This window comes from Primulina tabacum, chromosome 9 (genome assembly GCF_025594145.1).
Source record: "Primulina tabacum isolate GXHZ01 chromosome 9, ASM2559414v2, whole genome shotgun sequence".
In the NCBI taxonomy this organism is placed as follows: Eukaryota; Viridiplantae; Streptophyta; class Magnoliopsida; order Lamiales; family Gesneriaceae; genus Primulina; species Primulina tabacum.
Window position 1 is genome coordinate 34,618,226 of NC_134558.1, and position 21,323 is coordinate 34,639,548.

Below are 21,323 nucleotides of genomic sequence, written 5' to 3' on the forward strand. Positions count from 1 at the left end.
GTTATTATTTTTTATTATGTTCACCTAATTGTTTAGGAAATTTGTCGTCAAATCCTAAGTTCATATTAGAGCGACAATTAAGTCGAGTTTTTCATGAGTAGCTCAAATTTCAATATCCTCGATATTCACTTGTATTTGTGTTGTTTATGAAAATTTATAGGTGCCTGTCTACCTATTAAACTACAGGTGAGAAGACCACAACACATTGGTGATCATACTGAAGGAGTGATTTTGTTGGGTCTGTGTATTATTTTTGGCTATTTATTATTTTGGTTGAGGTTATGCTACTGTTATTTTTGTTGCTGTAAGTGCTGCTATGAAACTGTTGGATGTAGTATGCATGTATTGATGCAATCGAGCATCCCAGTACTTCCTGCTGGATGTGCTCTCCATCTTACAAGCTTCTTCCTTTAATTCCAATCAAGAAGTATGTATTTTCCATTTTACAAACTTTGAACAATTTTCTCGCTGTGAAATATAATGTTTTGTTGAATTGGATCGTGTATTTCTCGTCCATTTTCAAGGTGACAAGTTCCTTACTTACGTAAAATGACTTGTTATATATGTAAATTAAAGAGACTGCAGTTGAGTATCTAGAAACGTACGTGGGAAACTGGAAGGAACTTGGAGGCTTAGCTTGTACTATTCAATTAATTTGTAGTCCGAGATCTTCATTTTCATCAACTTGGGAAACCGGGTAGTTTAATAGATAGAAAAAGAACCCTCCACTGCCGATCGTCTGGAGGTGGTGACTTTCTTCGTCCGGCAGCAGCGAGTCCAAGGGTTTGGTCTTCTGCACTTCGGAGAAAATCGACTTAGAGCTAAAAATTGATTTGGGATTTTTTTCTTCGTCTGATAAACCGATTTACACGTGCCATAGTATCTCCTTTTTATTTAACCCACAAATTGGCACAAAATCTGGATTGAAAAGTTTTTTAAATGTTTGGGATTAAATCAGTCATTAAATTCTATTGGGAGTGAACCGGGGAAGGTTCGACACTACCTGTGGGGCAGTGCCTCCACAGGATCTGGGCCATTGATTTTAAAGAAACTGGTGGACTCCATGTATGTGTGTATAAATCTAGGCCTTTGATCTTTTCATGGGGGCAATGTCCCACAAGGTAGGATGAAATCTTCCGTGAAGCGGAAACTACACCTAACATTTGGAGAAAATTTAGCGGAAATTTGCTGCATCTCAGCTCACATAATGTGAAGCTTGTCAGCATTGAGGTTCTCATATCTTGCACATGCAAAATTTGATAAATTAGAGCATGCATGATGCATGCAACAAAATTTGTCGGATCAACCACTTGCGGTTTTAATTCACCAAATTTATAGCAGTTAACAGAGCTGAAGATAAGATAATTGGTTCAACCTAACCAACAATATACTATAATTAATAAAACAAAAAATATACAATTTTATAATAATAAAACACCACAAAATAATTATCTTGTTAAGATGGGATGAAATTTAACATTATTTTTGTAAAACTTATATTTTGCGTAAATGTAATATATTTTATTTCTGTAAAGATCCGTTTGGCAAACAATTTTCTTTTTCTTGCACAACAAGAAAATAATATTTGCTTAGCATATAATTTTCAACTGTACGGCACCGCACCAGAGTTACTGGAGAGTACCGAATAGAGAGCACATTTATATGCCAAACCCCGCAACATAAACCCTCGTCTGTTCCTCAAAAACAAGCTTTACGGAGGTATGGAAAGTCGACTTTTTTTTAGCTGCGTACGCTTAAGCTTCCTATCTGTTTTTTTTTTTTTTTTGGGGAAAAATAGTAAAAAATCAAGTTTAGGTACATTTTTTTATTATGATTTCGCTTTAGACTTTGAAGTAAATCAACTTTATGCGGCTCAAATTAGTGAAGTACTGTAAAATTGCTGTTTTTAATTGTTTACCCGATGTAAAAAATCAAGTTTAGGTACATTTTAATTGTTTTTAATTTTCAAATGTCAAAGATCGATGTTTGGTATTGAAGAGGCCAAAGATGTTCGTTCCCCAAACCTGAGTCATGATTTTTGCATAACCTCCCTTTGTTTACAGGGTTCTGTCTTCTGAGTGATTGATTCATGATAACCGTAATATTTCATTGGGATAGTGCTTTTTTGGCACCAACTATGCTGATCCTCTGGAAGGAATTTGTGATAGAGGGGATGTTGACACGATGGATAGACGAGAATTAACAATAGGAGGGGAAATGTTGTGAAATATAATGAATAAAATAATAGCTGAATAATAGAATTTGGTTTTTTGGGTTTTATGTAGGATTGGAGGATGGCTTCTAACTTGAATCAACTACGAGCAAAAACTATGGAAGTTTCAAGCTTTGTGGTGAAGAAAGGAGGCACTTACTACAAGCAATTGCTAGAGAAGAACAAGAAATACATCCAAGAACCACCTACGGTGGAAACTTGCCAGCTTTTAGGGAAGCAGCTGTTTTATACCCGCCTTGCCAGGTTTGCCATTTTTTATGCATAATATTCTACATTATTCTTGGAGGATAGGTTTGTTTTTCCACCCTCGCACTTTTTATTATCTGTGATTGGCAATTAAAGTTTTCTTAGGAGCATATAAGTACTTCACTATAAATTGATTTTTGTTTGTGCATCACAGCTTGTTGCATATGGTATTTTGCAACTTGACTTATAATAATGATGGTGGTTATGTGCTTAAATCTAATTTTCATCGTAAACTTGATATGTTATTTTGGTGCTTGCGTCTTTGAAAATGACCTTGGTTGTTCTTTTGGTACTTTTTAAGACCGTGTCTAATTCATCACAACCACTGATCAAGTGGCATCAAATTCCGAACTAATGTCTTCCTTTTCTTCTTTCTGAGTTTGGAGTGAAAATAACAGTGGCTATGACATTAAATTTTTAGAGTTAGAGGGACCGATCGGTCTCTGTGAAAAACCAAGATGGTTGTCTGCAATTGTAATTTCTTAATTCCAATAAGCAGCATGAGTCTATGACAATAATTCTAAAATTGATACAATCTTGTCACTTCTGATATTTCTCCACATCGGATTTTTGTTCGCAACTTTGAACTTTCAAGCCAGAACCTTTAGACAAGTTTGCTGTGTGTCATAACTTCACAGCTCACTGCTCTTTTTTAAGAATTCGTTTATAATTTCCCATACTAGATTGTCAGGTTAATCTTGATGTTTGAATGGTTGACAATTGATATATGTTTTTTTTTGGTATGGTGCTGAAAGTTTCTTAATTTTCTTTTTTTTTTTCTGGGTATCCGTGAATTCGAAACTTCTATCTCGATTATTTCTCTCCTGCAATACTAAATTTAATTAAGACCGCATTATTTATCATTATTGTTGACTTCTTGACACAGCATTCCTAGCCGATATGAATCGTTGTGGAAAGAACTTGATCATGCGAAGCAGATGTTGAAGCGTAGGCAAGAACTGAAGGTAGAGGATGCTGGCATCGCAGCTCTTTTCGGTTTGGAATGTTTTGCCTGGTTTTGTGCTGGAGAGATTATTGGAAGAGGGTTCACGATAACTGGCTATCATGTCTAGAGCACGACTCATATCAACAATTTTACTTTCCCAAGTACTGGTTTTCCTTTATCTCGATAAAATAGCTGTTCTGCCACTCGTACACTTGGCAGAAATTGTGAGCAACTGTTTACGGATTTCAATTTTGTAGCCTAGTGCTGGTATCGTCCATGAAACTCTTGAGTTTAGCACCGATGAAGAGTGAATTTTCTCTTTTCCACCTTGATCCTTGTCTCTGTTTTGAACAAATCATATCATCGACCTCTTTCGACAGTGCCATCAAATTCATTTTGAATGGATATTGTGATGTTGTTCTGTTGGGAAGCACAACACAACTGAAATATTCTGATTTTGGTTTCTTCAACAACATATGGAAACTTGTCATTTGTTACAATAAAATTTCATAACAATAAAAAAAGTCTTCCACTGCGAAAATCTCTTTACCACTCTTCCACTTGTCATATAAGTTTTGGATATATTGTTTGGAATGATTTATCTTTCTTTACAATTATTTTCGGTTTGATTATTAATATTTTAGTTTAATTTTGTTTTTGGCCTTTTTGTCATAATGTTCATTAAAAGTTATTTCCAATATTTAATCCAAGAGGCACATTCCTGCACATCAATTACTTTTGACTCCCAAGCAAACAGTAAACTCAAAAAATATTACATAAAATTTCTACAAATATGACAAGAAGTAGCAAAATACAAAATACAAAACACAAATTTATCCCAGACTGCATCCAATATATGTCTGTGTTGATATGGAAACTTATAGACGTTGTGTAAAGAAAACGGGTGAGTTGCAAAATCATTTTAAAGGCTTTAGTGGTATCTATCGACTACTCTTCTCATTCGCAGGAGTCAGAGAACTCAACCAAAAAAACCGAATGCCTCTTCTAGAGAAGAAAATTCCTAAAAGCTGATATCACTTTTGGTGACAAAAGTAAAATGAATGCTAGGATTGAACCGAAAAACATTTTGATAGCATACCCTACTACATCATTTTCGGCTTCCTCAGATGTCGAATTAGAAGTTGATATTGCCGTAGCCGAAGGCAGCGCATCTGTTACTGCATTTGCAAGATCATTGATGAAGGACGAGGTGCAGTTAAGAGCCGGGACACGTCCCCAATTGACAATGCCTGATTCAAGTGCCAATTCTCTGTACTCCATATCGATCTCTTCAAGTGTTTCTATGTGCTCACTCACAAAGCTGAGAGTTGAACCTTGAATTATTATAACTTTACAATAACACGCCATCCTTATTATTATCATTGAATTAAAACAACGATGTTAAACAATAAGCATACCTCACAGGAACGGCCAGAAGGGATTTCACACCTTGCTGGCCAAGCTCGACAAGAACTTCGTCGGTGTACGGCTTCAACCATTGTACAGGTCCCACCCGGCTCTAAAGTCATAAGCATAAATATATTTAAATTAACACTTATGCTACATATAGTACAGTTTCATTTATATTGTTGTCGTGGTGACTTCTACTGAAAGTAGGTGAATATTCAGTTTAATTGTATGCTCAGTACACTAAAACCAACCTGATAAGCCAAAGTATGATCGTTGTTAACTCCTCTAGATTTAAGTTCTTGCATGATCAAGAAAATGCACTCTTCCATTTGATCTCTGTATGGATCACCTGCATCCTCCACATAACTGAGAGGGACTCCATGAGCACTGAAGAATATCATGGCCTACAGTACCGAGCAAGATGTCAGTTTTATCTTTCTCGTAATAACATGGGCATATTTGAAATTTACTCAGTCAGGTCGACGCTATCAAAGATGGAATAAAACTCACCTCAGCCGGGTTTGGGAAAATTTGTAACTCTTTTTCAATCAAGTCAGCCAAAGACTTGATATACCCTTCTCTTTGATACCAAGACTTTATGATAGCAACAGGTAGGTTTGACAAATCTGCATCATTCCTAATAAAGAACTTGATTTAGAAATTTAAAGGGCGGGGAAATGAAATCTTATCCAACAAAGTGAGATAAGGGTTCACCTAAACATGTTTTGTAGAACACGGATGCTGGATCCAGTAGTCGAAATAGAATATTGAGGATAGAGAGGCAATACTACGAGCCTTGTAATCCTATCTTTCTTGATCTATCACCAAGAAAAAAGAACACAATTAATCAATGTGATTAATATAATTCAGAAAGTGGATAAATCGTGGAAGGTCTTGAAACTTTTCAGAGTCAGTAAAAGATATGAAAATCACCAAATTAGAGAAAAAAGTAATCTATGAAACCTAGTTAGTTCGCTGTAAGTCATGCATCAATAATGCGCAATTTCGGAATTGGCATCCATAAATTAAAAAAAACAAACAAACAAACTATAACATTCTTATTTCTTGCCTGATGAACAGCATCCTCAGTGAATGGGTGCCAATACCGCATCGCCACATAAACATTAGCAGGCACCTCCTTATTCTCCAAAGCCAATTTCAATGCATTCGCCTGAAACAGGGGAATCAAATGACCACTCAGTCTAAAATCATAACTACTCAACAAAAAGTACAATAATTTTTTTATTTGTGAAACTGTTAACGGCACCTGCTCATCTGTTATTTTTCTCAATGGTGAACCACCTCCAATGGCAGCATATCCTTCTTTACTTTTGGGAGCTCGCAATACAGAAATGAGCTGTGCCAAAGGACGTTGAAGAAATCGGAACAATCTAGGAAGGCGGATGATGTCCTGTAACATGGCAGTAAAAAGTATCACCAACAAGCACACTATAAAACTTATCACTCACAAATGCATTTTTCGATAACAAAACATACAGGATCGGCAAACAAATTGAACAAGAAAGGTTGAACATCATTAAGTGTCTCCGGCCCTCCAAGATTCAAAAGCATTACTCCAATTTTTTCCTCTGTGGTGAGAGGGGTTGCCTCTGCGGTGCTAATGGGATATGTGAATACACCGGCCGAGCTATATGTTTTGCCAAAGTCTTTAATCTGAGTAGGGAGGTTGAGAGATGATCTTCCAACAAGATTGTTTTTCTTCGAACTCGAATTAGTGCATAAATGCATAGAATCTTCGGATATATTACAGAAAGTTGGCATCATCCTAGCCTGAGGTAGCAACCTGAAAATGCATGAAATGAAAAATTTCCTCTTGATTCGAGATCGATTAAAGCCTGAAACCATACTCCAATGCTTATGTATGGCACTGTGACCAAATTTAAGAGCTAGCAAAATAATTGCATCCAGAACAAAATAATTTTCAAATTACACGTGTTATAGTCGAATATAAGGATCGATTCAACAGAAGAGGATTTGGATTTTAGCAATATCCGCCCTTAGTTTCATTCAGAAATTATTCTTCTCCCTTGATCATATATATGTATCAGAAACATCGAAAATATATATTTCAACATATTTCCAACACACTCTTAAACATAACCACTAGAAAAAGACAAAAGCAACGATATTTTCTTGATCTGCCAGTAAATACACACGGGAAACTAAAACGCGCCACGAAAAGCAACAAAACAAAACAGTAGCAAACTTTACTATACACATGAAGAACCAAAATCACATACGATGCAGGGTTCCGTCTAAGAGTCATTTGGGGACGAATCTGAGAGCTCGCTGCCGCCTCCATCACGCAAGAGTTCTAAAAAAAGTCAACCCTCAAAAGTACGAGATATATATATATATATATATATATATATGAGAGATGTAATGAAAAAGAGTCAAGCGTAAGCGTATGGAGATCAATCAAGACAACGAAAAATGGAAACTTTGATATAAAAAGTTGGAAGTAAAATGGGGTTTGGCAAGATTCTTTGGATTTGGAGAGGTGGAGAAGTAGGTATTAATATTGGAAAAGGAAAATGCAAAAAATGAGAAACGGTTGGGTCAGAAGGGTTGTTGACGAGTTCTTCTTCAACAATGGCTGCGTAATTTACACGTTTTTTTTTAGCAAACCGGGTTTCAGAATATGAGTTTGGATCCGGAAACCCATTTGTTTAACCGACCCGGCTCGAAAGCCCATTCCAAATTTCGGATGATCAAAACACTCTCGCCGCAGCCCAAATCACAATACTGGGGCCGACAAATTTGTCCGAATGGGCTTGTTGACTTTTATTTGGGCTTTGTCAATACATCAAATGGGCCAACCGTCTTTTATACTTTTTCGGCCTTTTTTTCTTTTGAAACAATTTTTTGACCTGAGATGGGAAATCGACGTACTACGATTTTACATTGAATAGATTTTTTTCCGGACACGCTAGAAAAGATGTTTGCAAAAACTTGTCTGAGAGGGTCTCACGAGTCGTATTTTGTGAGACAGATCTCTTATTTGGGTTATCCATGAAAAAATATTACTTTTTATGCTAAGCGTATTACTTTTTATTGTCAATATCGATATGGTTGATCAATCTCACATATTAAGATTCATGAGACCGTATCACAAGAGACATACTCAAAGATGTTTGTTATAATTAGATCTTATATTCGAACATTGTCTCTCAATTTGAAATTTTGGTACCAAATTAGCTATAAACAATTCGTCAAAGTATATTACAAAATTAAATACCTAGACAATAGTTGAACAAAATTATGAGTAATTCTACCATCTTATCAGTCTATTCTTCATGTGCTAGCTAGCTACAACTGATTCTATTTCAATTAAACTAATATTTATTGCCTTAATTTGTATCCTCCACCTTGCTTAGTTCTCCTAAACAACATTTTTTATAAATTTTTTTATAAAGGAGAGGTCGAAAAACATTTTTTTTAAATCAATTTGCATCGAGCGACACAATTGATTGTCCGTAAAATTCTTTATATTTTGTTTAAATTTTTTATCTGAATTTTTTTCCATTTAAATAATTAATGTTTCTTTATAAAAAAATTTACTAAATTTTTTAGACGTTGGTAAGTACAAGCAATACCCTTAGATTCATTTCTAGTATATTTAATTATAATATTTATATATATACATATATATATATATATATATATATATATATATATATTAATTATTTTGAAGTAGAATTTCGACGGTGCATGAAGTCAATATTATTAGGGAAATCTTTCATCATGCAAAAATATTATTTCATAAAAAAGTAGGATTTCTTCCAAGTTGATGTATTATTATAATTTTCTGCACTTGTAGAATAATTGCCATTTATGTGTGCGATGAATTATTTTTGTTCATTTGCAATCGGTTTCGAGGAACCCGAATGAACATATTATCTTAGTAAATTTTTTGCGTGTTTCACAACATTTTTGCATGTTTCTGAGCTATCAAAAGACAACAAAATAGATAATTCAAAAGATAAGGTAATGCTTTAATAATAGCAAAGCTTTATAGTTTAATTTTATTTTTTATAGAGGAAAGAGCTTAATAATTAAAATATCGAAAATGTGTTCGAATACGATATTTAACAGATTTTATTCTTTACCTAAAATTAATCGATCACGACACAAAATATTTCATATTTCATGGTAACATTCATGTAGGACGAGCGTTTGCCATTTTACTGAAAATTATAGCTAGTGATAACGGTGAAATTCAAATAGTTTAAACCGTTCAACATCTCAAACTTCATGTTTCGATTGCTCTACCCAAGAAAGAGAATTATTGTTTCCAATAATCTTCCTCCCAATAATTTTTACTTCTTGCAATCAATGGAAAATCAAACATGTAACATTGGCTCTGATACTAGCTATATGTAGAAAATAACGCTTGCAGCTTTACCAAAAACTTATTTTTATTTATTTTATCATCTTATAGCGCATTTCACAATCTTAGTCCACTTACTTGTATATTTTTAAATTTTAATCAATTTTAATTTCTCTCGAATATTGACGTGACATCGAACACGTCACATGTGTCACGTCATAATTTTCTGACTACGCCCAATTGTTTTCGTGTGACATCATTACTCAGATGAAAGAAGGACCATGTAAAAAATACAAATTAGTAAACTAAAATTGTAAATAGACCGACAATTGATCAAAAACGCAAAACATACAAGTTACATGAAAATAAATTAATTTTCCCTTAATATTGTGATAACAGCACTATGACAGTATATATGGTTGTTCTATACTCTCATTATAATGGATGGTAGATAGCATATATAACATGCCTTATTTTACTTGCAGTAATTAGCACCTTTAGTTAATTACCTGTGTGATCCGGGCATTTCATTGCCTAGTAATAAACAAATTGTTTACTAATTAATATATATAACTTAGATATTTTAAACTTGTTTAATTATTTTTAACTATATGCTTTTAGTAATTTAAATACGTGACAATAAGACCATGTTTAATTTCTTATTTCTCATCATATATTAATTCATAAGATCCGAAGTTTCATTAGGAATAAAATTTCTAAAATAAATATATGTTGAAAATTTGTTTCTTTTTTTAGAAAAAGAATGCTATATAATTATATATTCACATAGTGAAATATTAATTTATTTATGTGATATACAATTAATCCATCTAATTTATTTCCATGCACGTTAATTTGTGTCTCCATCGATTATAAATTTAAAAAACTTAAAATCTTAAACTTGATTTATACTGATATTATTAAAATATTTTACTACAAATAAATTAACTAATTTATTTATTTTTACGTTCGTCGATTATAAATATTATAATGTGAGGAGTAATATGACATTTTTCTTTTTTTTACAATTCTATTTTTGTAAAACGAAGGAAAAAAAGAAAAAAATTATAATTTTAGTCATGAAAGTTGTCATGTTTTGGGTTTTAACCTTGTAATATCTCAAATTTTGGTTTTGGTGCATTAACTTGGATATTTTCTTGGTTTTGGTATTTTTTTTGTCACAAACCACGAAATCCATCGAATATCATTTATATGATGTTATTTCTCCTACGTGGCACATGTGACGAGAATTAAGCATATATTACTCAAATTAAAATTTATCTCGTAGAAAAAGAAAAAAATTAAAGCAAAACGACCTCAATACTTCAAAATAAGAGGAAAAAATTTGTCGTTTTCCATTATTTTTGTTTATGTATATTTAATGTGTGTAATATAAAGCTTTATTAATCTTGTCACATTAGCCAAGTAGATATGTATCAATGTCAAAAAAAACTATTGACCTGTAGATTTAGTAGTTTTGAGGGAAAAAAAAAGTTAATGAACCGAACTATCATTAAAATTTCAATTTTCCGAGGAAAAAAACTATATGCATGCATGTTTGTGCCTATAAATATGCACACTCATCTTCCGTGTATCTTCAAATTCTTAGAATCTAAATTCTCCCCGAGGAAGACAGATGATGATTCGCTACGCCGTCAGTGTAACCTATCTCTTTGTACTAATTTCTATCCTAGCTCTCGCCGATGGCCGGGATAATCTCGTCAAGCTTTCTCCGCAAGCACCTAGATTCTTGGGTGCTAGCGTGTCGAAGGCCAACGCTAGTGATGCCAATGATTCCGTGGGAACGAAATGGGCTGTGCTGATAGCTGGATCTTCTGAATACTATAATTACAGACACCAGGTGATCAGCTCGTTCTTTGTGTACCTGAATTATTGAGCTCCAAAAATGATTTCGGGAGTTGTAAGATGTGTGTGTTGTTTCAACTTTGGAATAATTCCACTAAATTCGCCAAGATTCTAAACTGCCTTTTAATGCTCACAAACTATCGATATCGATTAATAAACTTGCCGGTTATCCTAGCATGTATGCATCCGTAATGAAGTTCTGCACGTCTGAACTTTTGTCCTAAGTGTTTGTATTGTGCTATATGTTGTAGTTTTTACAAGTTTTAGCAGAGCGTGTAGGCTTAAACTTGATGGGAGAAAGTCACTGGATAGTTAATTTAAAGCATTCTTGTTATTTTTAGGATGCTTGAAATTAGAAAAATACTCTCTCTACCTTCCAAAGTTAAGAGAGAAGAAAATGACTGAAAAAGGTATATTGATTATATCATCTTTTTGCGATTTTCCTGCAAATTTGTATAGGCGGATATATGCCATGCATATCAAATCCTGAAGAAAGGTGGCCTCAAGGATGAAAATATTGTTGTTTTCATGTATGATGACATTGCTTACAATGTTGAAAACCCCAGGCGTGGAGTCATTATCAACCATCCTGATGGCAAGGATGTTTATAAGGGAGTTCCAAAGGTAATTTGCATACATCAATAACTAGTACCTCTTATTTGGAACTGTCCACCTCTTACTCTCATTTAACAGGATTATGTTGGGGATGATGTTACTGCGGAAAACTTCCTTTCTGTGATTCTTGGGAACAAGAACGCGGTTAAAGGAGGTAGTGGGAAGGTTGTGAACAGCGGTCCGAATGATCGTGTATTCATATACTATGCTGATCATGGTGGTCCAGGGGTTCTTGGTTGGTAACCTTCTTTTCAAATGTCTAGGAGGAAAGCCTTTTGTTATTGAATGTTATGACTAGGTGCCACATTTTTAGTGTACAAGTAGTATCCTTATTTTCAACGTTATGATGTCAATATGGTACCTTCGGACTGCATGTCCTAAGCTAATGCCGTTTTTCCTAACATTTGCGTAGATAGCCTTTGATTCGCCGCTTGCATTTCGCCACGACAGACGTGTTTACTCTAGCTTCTTGATTCATGTGATGTTTATTATAATTCTCAGGGATGCCTGTCGGTCCTTCCCTTTTTGCGGATGATCTGATCCATGTTTTGAAAAAGAAACACGCTTCTGGATCATATAAGAGCATGGTAGACTGGTTACCTGCTTATACCCCCAGCTCTATAGCAATTTCTTCATCTGTCAAACGTTACATGATGTAAAATTTTGCTTGGCTGTTTATTTGAATTATTTACAGGTATTTTACCTTGAAGCTTGTGATGCTGGAAGTATATTTGAGGGTCTTCTTCCTGAAGGCTTAAATATATACGCAACCACTGCTTCAAATGCACATGAGAGTAGCTATGGAACTTACTGTCCTGGAGAGTATCCTACTCCTCCCCCTGAGTATGAAACCTGCTTGGGTGACATGTATAGTGTTGCCTGGATGGAGGACAGGTGTGTATTAAGTGATTATGTCTATTGAGAAATTATTTCCTGTACTAGGCCAACCAACTTGATCGAATGATCGCTTGTTGAAACACACGATTCGCAATGGCTGGGATTAAAAATTTATATTTAACTGTAAAAAGAGAAGGCAAAATTAAGGTGCTTTTAACCTGATAAAAGGATGGTTGTTATTGTTAGGAAACTCTCAGTTTACTTTTGTTCACTGATATGATTCACATTATGGCATTATGAACAGTGACAAACATATCCAGACCGAAACCTTGAAGCAACAATATCAACGGGTAAGACTTTGTTGTTAGCTTTTTATATGGAACAGTATGTTATAATTTTCCTCCCACAGGTCAAGAAACGAGCTGCTGATAAAAAGTATGAGCCGGACATCTCCCATGTCATGCAATATGGTGATCTTAAGCTTAATCCCGATAAACTTTCCACGTATTTGGGTTCAAATCCTGTAACTGATGCTCACACTTCTGCGGATGAAAATTCTCTGAGCCCCTTCCCACCTTCAAGATCTGTCAACCAGAGAGATGCTGATCTTTTACACTTTTGGGATAAGGTTTACTATATTAAAATTTTGCAGAAGCTTGAGCTCGAGTTATATATGTATATGCATCATGGTTTCAAGATTTGTTAACTTCTTTCGTGGGCAGTTCCGTAAAGCTCCTGAAGGCTCTGCGAGAAAACTCGAAGCCCAAAAGCAGCTGGCCGAAGCTATGGAGTACCGATCTCATGTCGACATCAGCATGAAATTCATTGGAGAACTTCTTTTCGGAACAACCAAGGGTCCTGAAGTGCTGAACACTGTTCGACTTGATGGACGACCTCTTGTTGATGATTGGGATTGCCTCAAGTCATTGGTAACTCATATACTCCGATCCCTTGACGAATTTTAGTCCAACTCAGAACATTTATCGAATTTTAGCCCAATGATCTAAGTCTAACGACCCCATCTGAGTAAATACCCCTCCCTTATGTTGTGTACAGGTTAGAACATATGAGACGCACTGTGGATCCCTGTCCAAATACGGTATGAGACACATGCGCTCTCTGGCCAACATCTGCAATGCTGGCGGGAATAACGAGCAGATGGCGAAGGCGGCAGCACAAGCCTGCACCAGCTTCCCTTCTAATCCTTGGAGCTCCCTTCGCAAGGGATTCAGTGCTTAAATTGATTTCCCCTTAATATATCTTAACTTATAATACAAAGGCTTCAATTTATTTATGTAATTGTCCTCTTGTATGTAATTGGTTACAACTTACACGGTCAACGCAATATATATATATATATATATATATATATGACTTTTGCTGTATATATATACTCATTGGCTAAATTCACTCACACCAAAACTAGGACAATTTTGAAAATAAGTTTTTTGAAAAATAACATTTCTCGAATGTATGAAAAGATTAATTCTTTAAGAAAATATAACTAAAGATTATTTTGCTAACTACCATCGACGCGACAGTGTCATGTAAAGTCCGTGACGGTGTTCCACAGATGTCAAGTTTGATCTAGAGTATTGTCTGGGCAAAATGTAAATCATAAATAGTAAATATATATTTATTCTACAGCCTCCAAAATAGCTCTCGAAAAGCAGGGGTATCTTATTTTCTTATTTGTTTTTCATTCTTTACCACAAGAAGAAAATCCAGTCCAGGCTCTTCCGTGGAGTATCGGAAAAATTCATCGAGCGGCATTTGATGAGTGGAAATGTGATGAATTCGTTATAATCAGATTATCTAAAACCTCTTGCTGCTGAAAATAAAAGTTTGTACGATTTGAGTTTACCTCTGGAAATGTTGCTGTATTTTTGTGTTGATGTTTTGAACCGCGATTCTCGGATGGCAGTCACTATTTTCAAGGTGTTTTTGAGAAGTTACTGAAGCTTAGTTTTGTTGACAGAATTGTGAGGAAGGAAATATCAGTCCAGAGGTCTGTGATTGTATTTAATATACTTCCATTTGTTTCCCATTTATTTGGTTTTAATTTCTGTGATACGTAATTATTGTTTGGCATGTGTATTTTGGGAGATTTTAGATCAGTTTCCGAGTTAAAAAGATCGGATTAAAGCTTTGATTTAATGTTAGTTTCACTGTGAAAATTGGCCTTATCACTCGGCGATTATTGTGAGTTCTATCATTTTTCTTAGCATTTATGGTGTCGATTCACCTCTCTTCAAGTTCATGAGAGGCCAATCTGTTTTTCTTTATCTTTAGATAACAAAAATGTTAAGAAAATGAAGATAATCAATCTAAAATTGTGGATTATTGTCTGTTGATCTGTGTCTTTTTTATCAGCTTTTGTAAAAAATTTGTGCAAATTTTCCCATCATGTTCTCTCGGGTTTCGTCTCTCCTCTGGGTTGATTACATGCTAGATGAACATTGCTCCGTGATAGAATCAAGGATCCAAATTTAACCACACATACATGAATCTACTAATTTTTTTTAAATTTAGCCACACATACATGGGGTCCACTAATTTTTTTTAAATCACATATATGTGTGAATTTTGTCCATCCAAATCATGTCCACTAATTTTTTTTAAATCACATGTGTGTGTGAATTTTGTCCATCCAAATCATGCCTTCGAAGCAACCCCTCTTTGCTCATCGGTTTGATCCTTTTCTCCCAAACTTTTTTATGGGTGGTTTTATTTTACCATTAATCTGCCTTAAAACTGGTCGTTTAAATTTTCGGCCAGTTTCTCTCCATCATGTTTAAACTCTCATAGCCAAACAAAACATAGTCCAGAGAACCACAAAGCCGCACAATATAGAGTCGTAACCATATTTGCCTACATTTTTCATTTCAGAGATCAAAATCTAATCACAAGATAGTGATTAAGATATTCATAAATGCAAAAACATATCGACTGCCCTTGATTGGATCTTCCCATTTTCACCTATTCTTTGTTTCTTTTGTACTGTAATTCAACCCAACTTCAGATAACAGAGCATCGTCACTCAGGTTAGACGAGCAGGACATGAAGAACCATGTAAATATCACTGGCAGAGACAGGTTTTTACTCGGACCTGAAGCTAGCTCAGCTCCGTCGACGTCGCCTGACTTCGTGTTGCAGTGGGGGAACCGGAAAAGGCAACGGTGCACAAAGGCCCAGGTGAAGGAGCATGGCGTTGATAATGGACCGTCCGGTTTGGGACCGGTTCATAGTGGAACGACCCTGGTCAACAGAAGGGTAGTTAGATCGGATCCGAATAATAGTGAAAGGTATCCGAATTCGCATCAGCTAAAAAATCGTGGTGCTGGCAAGAGTGACGGCGGTAGAAATGGACATCTAAATCTCCGCCAGCGGCCGGCTTCTCCATCCCATCGAACTCCGAGGTAACTTTCTCGTACTTCTTCGATGCTTTCTACGTGTTTTCTTGGTGATTTGTTTTCGTTGTATTCATGAGAGCGGTTTACGATTTTGTAAATATTGCTATCGTGATATGATCTTATTCAGAATATTTAATTACTATACTTTTTATTTATTTTATTAATTATTAAGTAGTAATCAATCATGCTCCAAAGATTTAAAGATTTGAATACATGTGAACTCTATCGATATTCACAATAAAAAGTAATACTTTTAACATAAAAAGTAATATTTTTTCATGAATAATCCAAATAAGATATTCATCTCACAAAATACGACTCGTGAGACCGTCTCACAAAAAGTTTTTGCCTAAAGATTTTAGGTATAACTTTAAAAATTCAAATTTCATCCATAATTCGATTGAATTATCCAAATTTACAGAAGTTCCGAGTCTTTTGCGAAAGATTTTAAACTTTGAGTATGTCTCTTGTGAGACGGTCTTACGAATCTTTATCTGTAAAACATGTCAATTTTACCGATATTCACAATAAAAAGTAATATTTTTAACATAAAAAATATTATTTTTTTTATAGATGATCCATATAAAAAATTCGTCTCATAAAATACGACCAATGAGAATCGGTTGAAATCATATTTCATGTAACGATTTCATGTACCTTTCACGATTCTCTTCCAAGTTGCTTGGACGAGTTGTTTTTATTCATACCCAAATAGTTTCACTGGTAAGCCTTGATTAAATTGATGAACTCGTAAACAAATCAAGATGTGGGGCCTTCTAATCTTTGTTAGTGAAAACTTTATTTTTGTTTTTGTATTAATATCGTTTTGCAATTTTGTTCTGTCGAGATATCAAATTTTAATCATAATTTATTTTATTTTATTTTTTTCAGTTTTAGTTTTTTTTAAGACACGTGGCAACACGATCTGATACATATAGTGCACGATAAAAAAAAAATAAAATCATAAAAAAAATTCGAAGAATACATTATTAGAATTGAAATAATAATAATATTAAAATCACAAAGAAACTGGTAGATGACAAAAAAATGAAATTTTCTTATCGTGTGAAAAAAGTAAAAATAAAATAAAATTGAAAAAAATTACCGGCTTATTTGGCCCAGGTATCAGTACGTAATAGGATTTGATAACCTTAACTCTTAAGGTAACGAACTGCTGGGTAAGGCGTGGTTTTAAAGGAGCGGTAAATTGTCGATGAGGTGTTCGTCCGTGGACTGCGTCCTCGCTTTGTCCCACTGTTATTGAAGGAATTGGTTTTGGTACATCTTTGGAAATTAGGACACGTTTACTGTTGCAAAATACGTGAATGAATTGTAAATCAATGTCCCAAATTATGTCAGAACCCACTGTTTGCCTTGCTTCTTTTTTTCAATTATTTTTAAAATTCTGAAAAGCCTTGAATTTAGTGTTCTCTTTTTTCTTATATTTTGAAAAATATATATCAAGTGCAAAGCCCAAACCAGAACATCTCTCCTCGTAGAGATTCAGTTTTTCTACGCAAGCCTACATAGTATGTAGATACAACAAGGCTCCTGATTTTCTAATCCGATTCCGACAATATAAGGCTATTCTTGTAATTTCTCACTCTACAAGTGAAATCTTTTACTTTCAACCAATCTTCTTTTGTGCCATGGATAAAAATAATTGGAGTTTTGTTGCCACTTTGTATGGTAACTTTTGTGGGTTGTCAATTCCTTGATGGATTATGAATCATCGTATTTGCCTATTTTATTTACTCTGTACATGTGATGTGCTGTGGATATTGTTCTGCTTACTCTTGTTATTTGTGTTCTTTTTCGTTGTTTTAATCAGGAATTGCGCGAGTTCAACTGGTATGAGGGGACAGAGCAATGGAGTGAGGGGATTGGTTTCCCCCGATAGAGGTGACAGGAAAGGAGGTGTTGCTGGCAATTTTCACATAAACAAGAATAATGACAGTACTGATATTAATGACAATCACCACCACCACCACACAGGCGGCGGCGGCGGTTCTGGGTCACCGGAGACAGATCACGGCGGCAGAAAAGGAGGGTCATCCTCCGGTGTGGTAGGGATCACTGCCTTGTGGCTGCCTAAGTTTGTGATACCCTTGACAAATAAGGAGAAAGAAGAAGATTTTATGGCAATCAAAGGGTCCAAGCTGCCTCAAAGACCCAAGAAGCGAGCAAAGTGTATTCAACGCACTCTCAATGTAAGTTCTATAGAATTCTTTTGATAATCCTTTTTAGAGTATTTTCATGCGCCTCTTGCTACTCTTGACATTTGATTCTATATATATTTTTAATTATATTTGACTAAATACTAGCATTTACAATTTAAGAAGCTACCAGTTATTACTATGAGACGTTCAGATTCGCTCGATATTTTAGGGCTATGGGGCACATGATTCCTGATATAAAAAGACTGAGCCTTGATTATTTTCTAATAAAAAGTGCAAAGGGACAACTTTAATTTAGTGAGCTCCACTAAAACATATCAACCGGCTACCTGTGGAAAATTACGGTAGAAATTTCAAGAAGAAAGTACTTTTATGTATTATATTTAATATCCAAATTCCAAAACCATTAGATTAAATTAATACCACTTCGATTTAAGATTAATATCTTGATTGGTGATGATTGCTATGTGGGGGCTGAGGCATTAATAGACGTGACAAAAGGGACCGCTGGAAAACATGTAAGGCGTACATAGCATAGTGGAATTTATGCCTTCACGTGTCCATTTTCCCATCCGTTGGTTTGTTTATTTATTTACTTTAACTGTACAGAGGGAGGGTGAATTTAATATTGGGATGTTTTTATATTTACGAGTGTTCCGATTCTTTCCTTTTCAAATGTGCCAGTCCATAAATTGGTGCTGGTGGGGACTACCATTTCTTACATCTTCTATTGTTCAGTGGGAGGAGGAACCCATCCTGTATGACCCACATTGGCTACCAAACAAAGCGAAACAAGACAGAGGAAGCACATTAATTTGGGTTGTCTTGGCGTCAAACATGGGAACTCTTAAGCTTAAAGCTATCACATATTATTATTTTTAACCAAAGTTAATGATTCAATATGCTAAGCTGGATCCCCCAACCTTCTCCTTCAAACCGACATCAGTAAAGGAAGTAGAACTGTTGAATTTTGATTGGAAAAAACAAAAACATCTTAATCTTAGGTTCTAACGAGGTTATGGGTTACCAGTAGATCATTAACTTATATTAGTTAATTTTTTGCTTTACTAAGTTGAATAAAGGAAAATTCATAATGTTTCGCAATATAATTTGCAGCTTGTAAGTCCAGGTGCATGGTTATGCGATTTAACCCTAGAAAGATATGAAGTCCGAGAGAACAAAGTTTCCAAGAAGGTACTCCATTTCTGGGTACCATTATTTTCTTAACGTGTCACTTTTTGTAAAGTATTGCACTTTGTTTCTATGTCAGAGGCCAAGAGGGTTGAAGGCGATGTGCAACATGGACTCGGAGTCGGATTAGACCAATTTATAGGAAGTTGCAAATGATAGAGATTGGTAGTAGCTGATCGAGATTGATATTCCGCGAATAGTTTCCAAGTCTGTGACATAAGACTTTTGCCGTCTCCTCGGAAGAAAGTCGTGTAAACCATACACATCACAAGTTTCCTTATGTTTATACCCATTTTGTCTAAATGGGTTCTATTCCTTTTTAAAATATATACTTAGAAACATGTTTATTTTAAGCATGTTTCATCAGTCTCCAAAGAAGCATTATCTATATTGGATGAGTCTATGTTATATCGAGAGTGGACTGCTCATCCATGTGTTAGAGTAGATGCCCTGCAAGCGAACGGTTGGCTAGAGAATTTATTGACTCAAGTGAAATAAACAATCTTTATTTTAATATAATTTACTTTTTAATGGTTTTGTTATGCTTTATCTGTATACCCATGCAATCAGCATAGATAAAGTCCTTGATTATGCTTTAATACAAATAAATCGTAATTCGATGTTGAAACTCATTTGTAAACACTGCATATTCTAAATTCGTTCATAGTCGATTCAGCCGCCTAAAACATGGATAAAGGTCGCTTGAACTCGAGACTAGCATCTGTGATGTTGTGTACTGCGTTTCTTGGTAAGGGCATGGAGATGTCCAAACATGCAGATGGGTAGTCATATGATGATTATACCGAACAACCCTCCCTCGGACTTTCCAAGTGGTTATCATTCATCGAGAGGATGAGTCTGTGGTTATGATTGTACACCATTAGTCCTTACGACCTGGGACAACACTGAGGCTCTATATGCTAGGGCTGTGCTTTGACTCGTTTACCGGCTCCAGGAGAGTCATCAGGTGGCGAGGTTGGGTACAGTTGTGACACATATAGGAGCCAGTGCATTGTAGTCGGGGATTCACCGCTCACCTACGGGTGTGGATATCCTGTGTGATCTGATGAAATAATAGTGCATGGAATCTCTGGCCAGAGTATGAGATGTACATTAGAGAAGGAGTTCTCAAATAGTACACGCGATGCCACTATTATAGTTATCACATAGTTATCGAATTAATATGCAACCCTCGATGAACCAATGGTTGCAGATTCGATCGGGATATATGAGATGAAGGGACCGTACTGTACGTTAATCATAATCGACTGGTTCTTGCAGGCACTATCAGTGATACCTAGGGGATCATGGGGCGATGCTGCTAGACGCTCTTACCATGATCCGATGGGTGCAATCAGAAATGAGTTCTGACATTCTCATGATCAAATGTTGGTGCATGGAATGGGGCAAATTAGGGTAAGCCCGAATAAAGGAAACTGTCCTGAATCACAAAAGAGTTGTGAACCCACGGCTAGCTGTATCCCTGAACCATTGAGGGTCACACAAGTACTGGTTTACTTGTTCCCGTTGAGATAATAAATTCAATGAGTTGAATTTATAAGAAATAAATTTGATATGATCAATCGATAAGCTTATAAATAAAGTTTATGAAAGCTTATAGAAATTTTGAGAGCATGATTGTTAATACAGTCAAAGAAGTACACCTACCTTATTTAGATATTAGTGATCTCGAAGTTAAAGTGTGCATCATAATAACAAACAATTTGAAATTGTCACATCGATTATATTTGATCACCGATCGGGATTTTGATGAGATTAATGTAATGGGAGCATGGATCATGGGCTTATAAGAGTATAAGCCCATCATGCAAATTTATTAGAGTTCAAATGAACTTTAATAATTAATTATATTTTAATTGTGTTAAAATATAGCCCATTAAGTTTTTATTAAATATGGTATTGAATTATGTAATATGGAGATATTCATGATACCATAATTTAAAACTTGAACACAGAGAAAATATTGATGCATGATATTATCTAAAATATATGCATTAAACGAGATTGGCTATGATAT

The 21,323-nt window shown here is 35.1% G+C and overlaps 4 protein-coding genes across 8 annotated transcripts; 3 read left to right on the forward strand and 1 right to left on the reverse strand.

Annotated features, from left to right (window-relative positions):
* The first annotated feature begins 1,583 nt into the window (after positions 1 to 1,583).
* LOC142556614 (uncharacterized) lies at positions 1,584 to 3,823 on the forward strand. Of its 2 annotated transcripts, none has more exons than XM_075668090.1 (3): positions 1,584 to 1,719; positions 2,286 to 2,476; positions 3,366 to 3,823. In XM_075668090.1, exons 2-3 carry the CDS (start codon positions 2,295 to 2,297, stop codon positions 3,550 to 3,552), a joined length of 369 nt encoding a protein of 122 aa, XP_075524205.1. In that variant the 5' UTR covers positions 1,584 to 1,719; positions 2,286 to 2,294; the 3' UTR covers positions 3,553 to 3,823. The 2 variants fall into 2 exon arrangements, with proteins under 2 accessions (XP_075524205.1, XP_075524206.1); XM_075668091.1 differs by having other exon boundaries at positions 1,708 to 1,728.
* Positions 3,824 to 4,157: 334 nt separating this feature from the next.
* On the reverse strand, positions 4,158 to 7,409 carry LOC142555467 (ferrochelatase-1, chloroplastic). Its single transcript, XM_075666342.1, has 9 exons — positions 7,097 to 7,409; positions 6,333 to 6,639; positions 6,103 to 6,246; positions 5,905 to 6,006; positions 5,550 to 5,653; positions 5,346 to 5,472; positions 5,087 to 5,239; positions 4,844 to 4,944; positions 4,158 to 4,746 (listed from the first exon to the last, which is right to left on the reverse strand). The coding sequence occupies exons 1-9, from the start codon at positions 7,156 to 7,158 to the stop codon at positions 4,431 to 4,433; spliced, it is 1,416 nt and encodes a 471-aa protein (XP_075522457.1). The 5' UTR covers positions 7,159 to 7,409; the 3' UTR covers positions 4,158 to 4,430.
* A 3,373-nt stretch (positions 7,410 to 10,782) lies between these two features.
* On the forward strand, positions 10,783 to 13,875 carry LOC142555468 (vacuolar-processing enzyme-like). The gene is made up of 9 exons (XM_075666343.1): positions 10,783 to 11,047; positions 11,512 to 11,676; positions 11,746 to 11,902; positions 12,169 to 12,254; positions 12,362 to 12,561; positions 12,809 to 12,854; positions 12,914 to 13,132; positions 13,227 to 13,433; positions 13,561 to 13,875. Exons 1-9 carry the CDS (start codon positions 10,823 to 10,825, stop codon positions 13,741 to 13,743), a joined length of 1,488 nt encoding a protein of 495 aa, XP_075522458.1. The 5' UTR covers positions 10,783 to 10,822; the 3' UTR covers positions 13,744 to 13,875.
* A 45-nt stretch (positions 13,876 to 13,920) lies between these two features.
* On the forward strand, positions 13,921 to 19,673 carry LOC142555469 (uncharacterized). Of its 4 annotated transcripts, none has more exons than XM_075666348.1 (5): positions 13,921 to 14,512; positions 15,554 to 15,923; positions 17,749 to 18,127; positions 19,211 to 19,288; positions 19,365 to 19,673. In XM_075666348.1, the coding sequence occupies exons 2-5, from the start codon at positions 15,565 to 15,567 to the stop codon at positions 19,413 to 19,415; spliced, it is 867 nt and encodes a 288-aa protein (XP_075522463.1). In that variant the 5' UTR covers positions 13,921 to 14,512; positions 15,554 to 15,564; the 3' UTR covers positions 19,416 to 19,673. The 4 variants fall into 4 exon arrangements, with proteins under 4 accessions (XP_075522463.1, XP_075522461.1, XP_075522460.1 ...); XM_075666346.1 differs by having other exon boundaries at positions 13,922 to 14,512; positions 15,527 to 15,923; XM_075666345.1 differs by having other exon boundaries at positions 13,925 to 14,512; positions 15,549 to 15,923.
* The last annotated feature ends 1,650 nt before the right edge of the window (positions 19,674 to 21,323 follow it).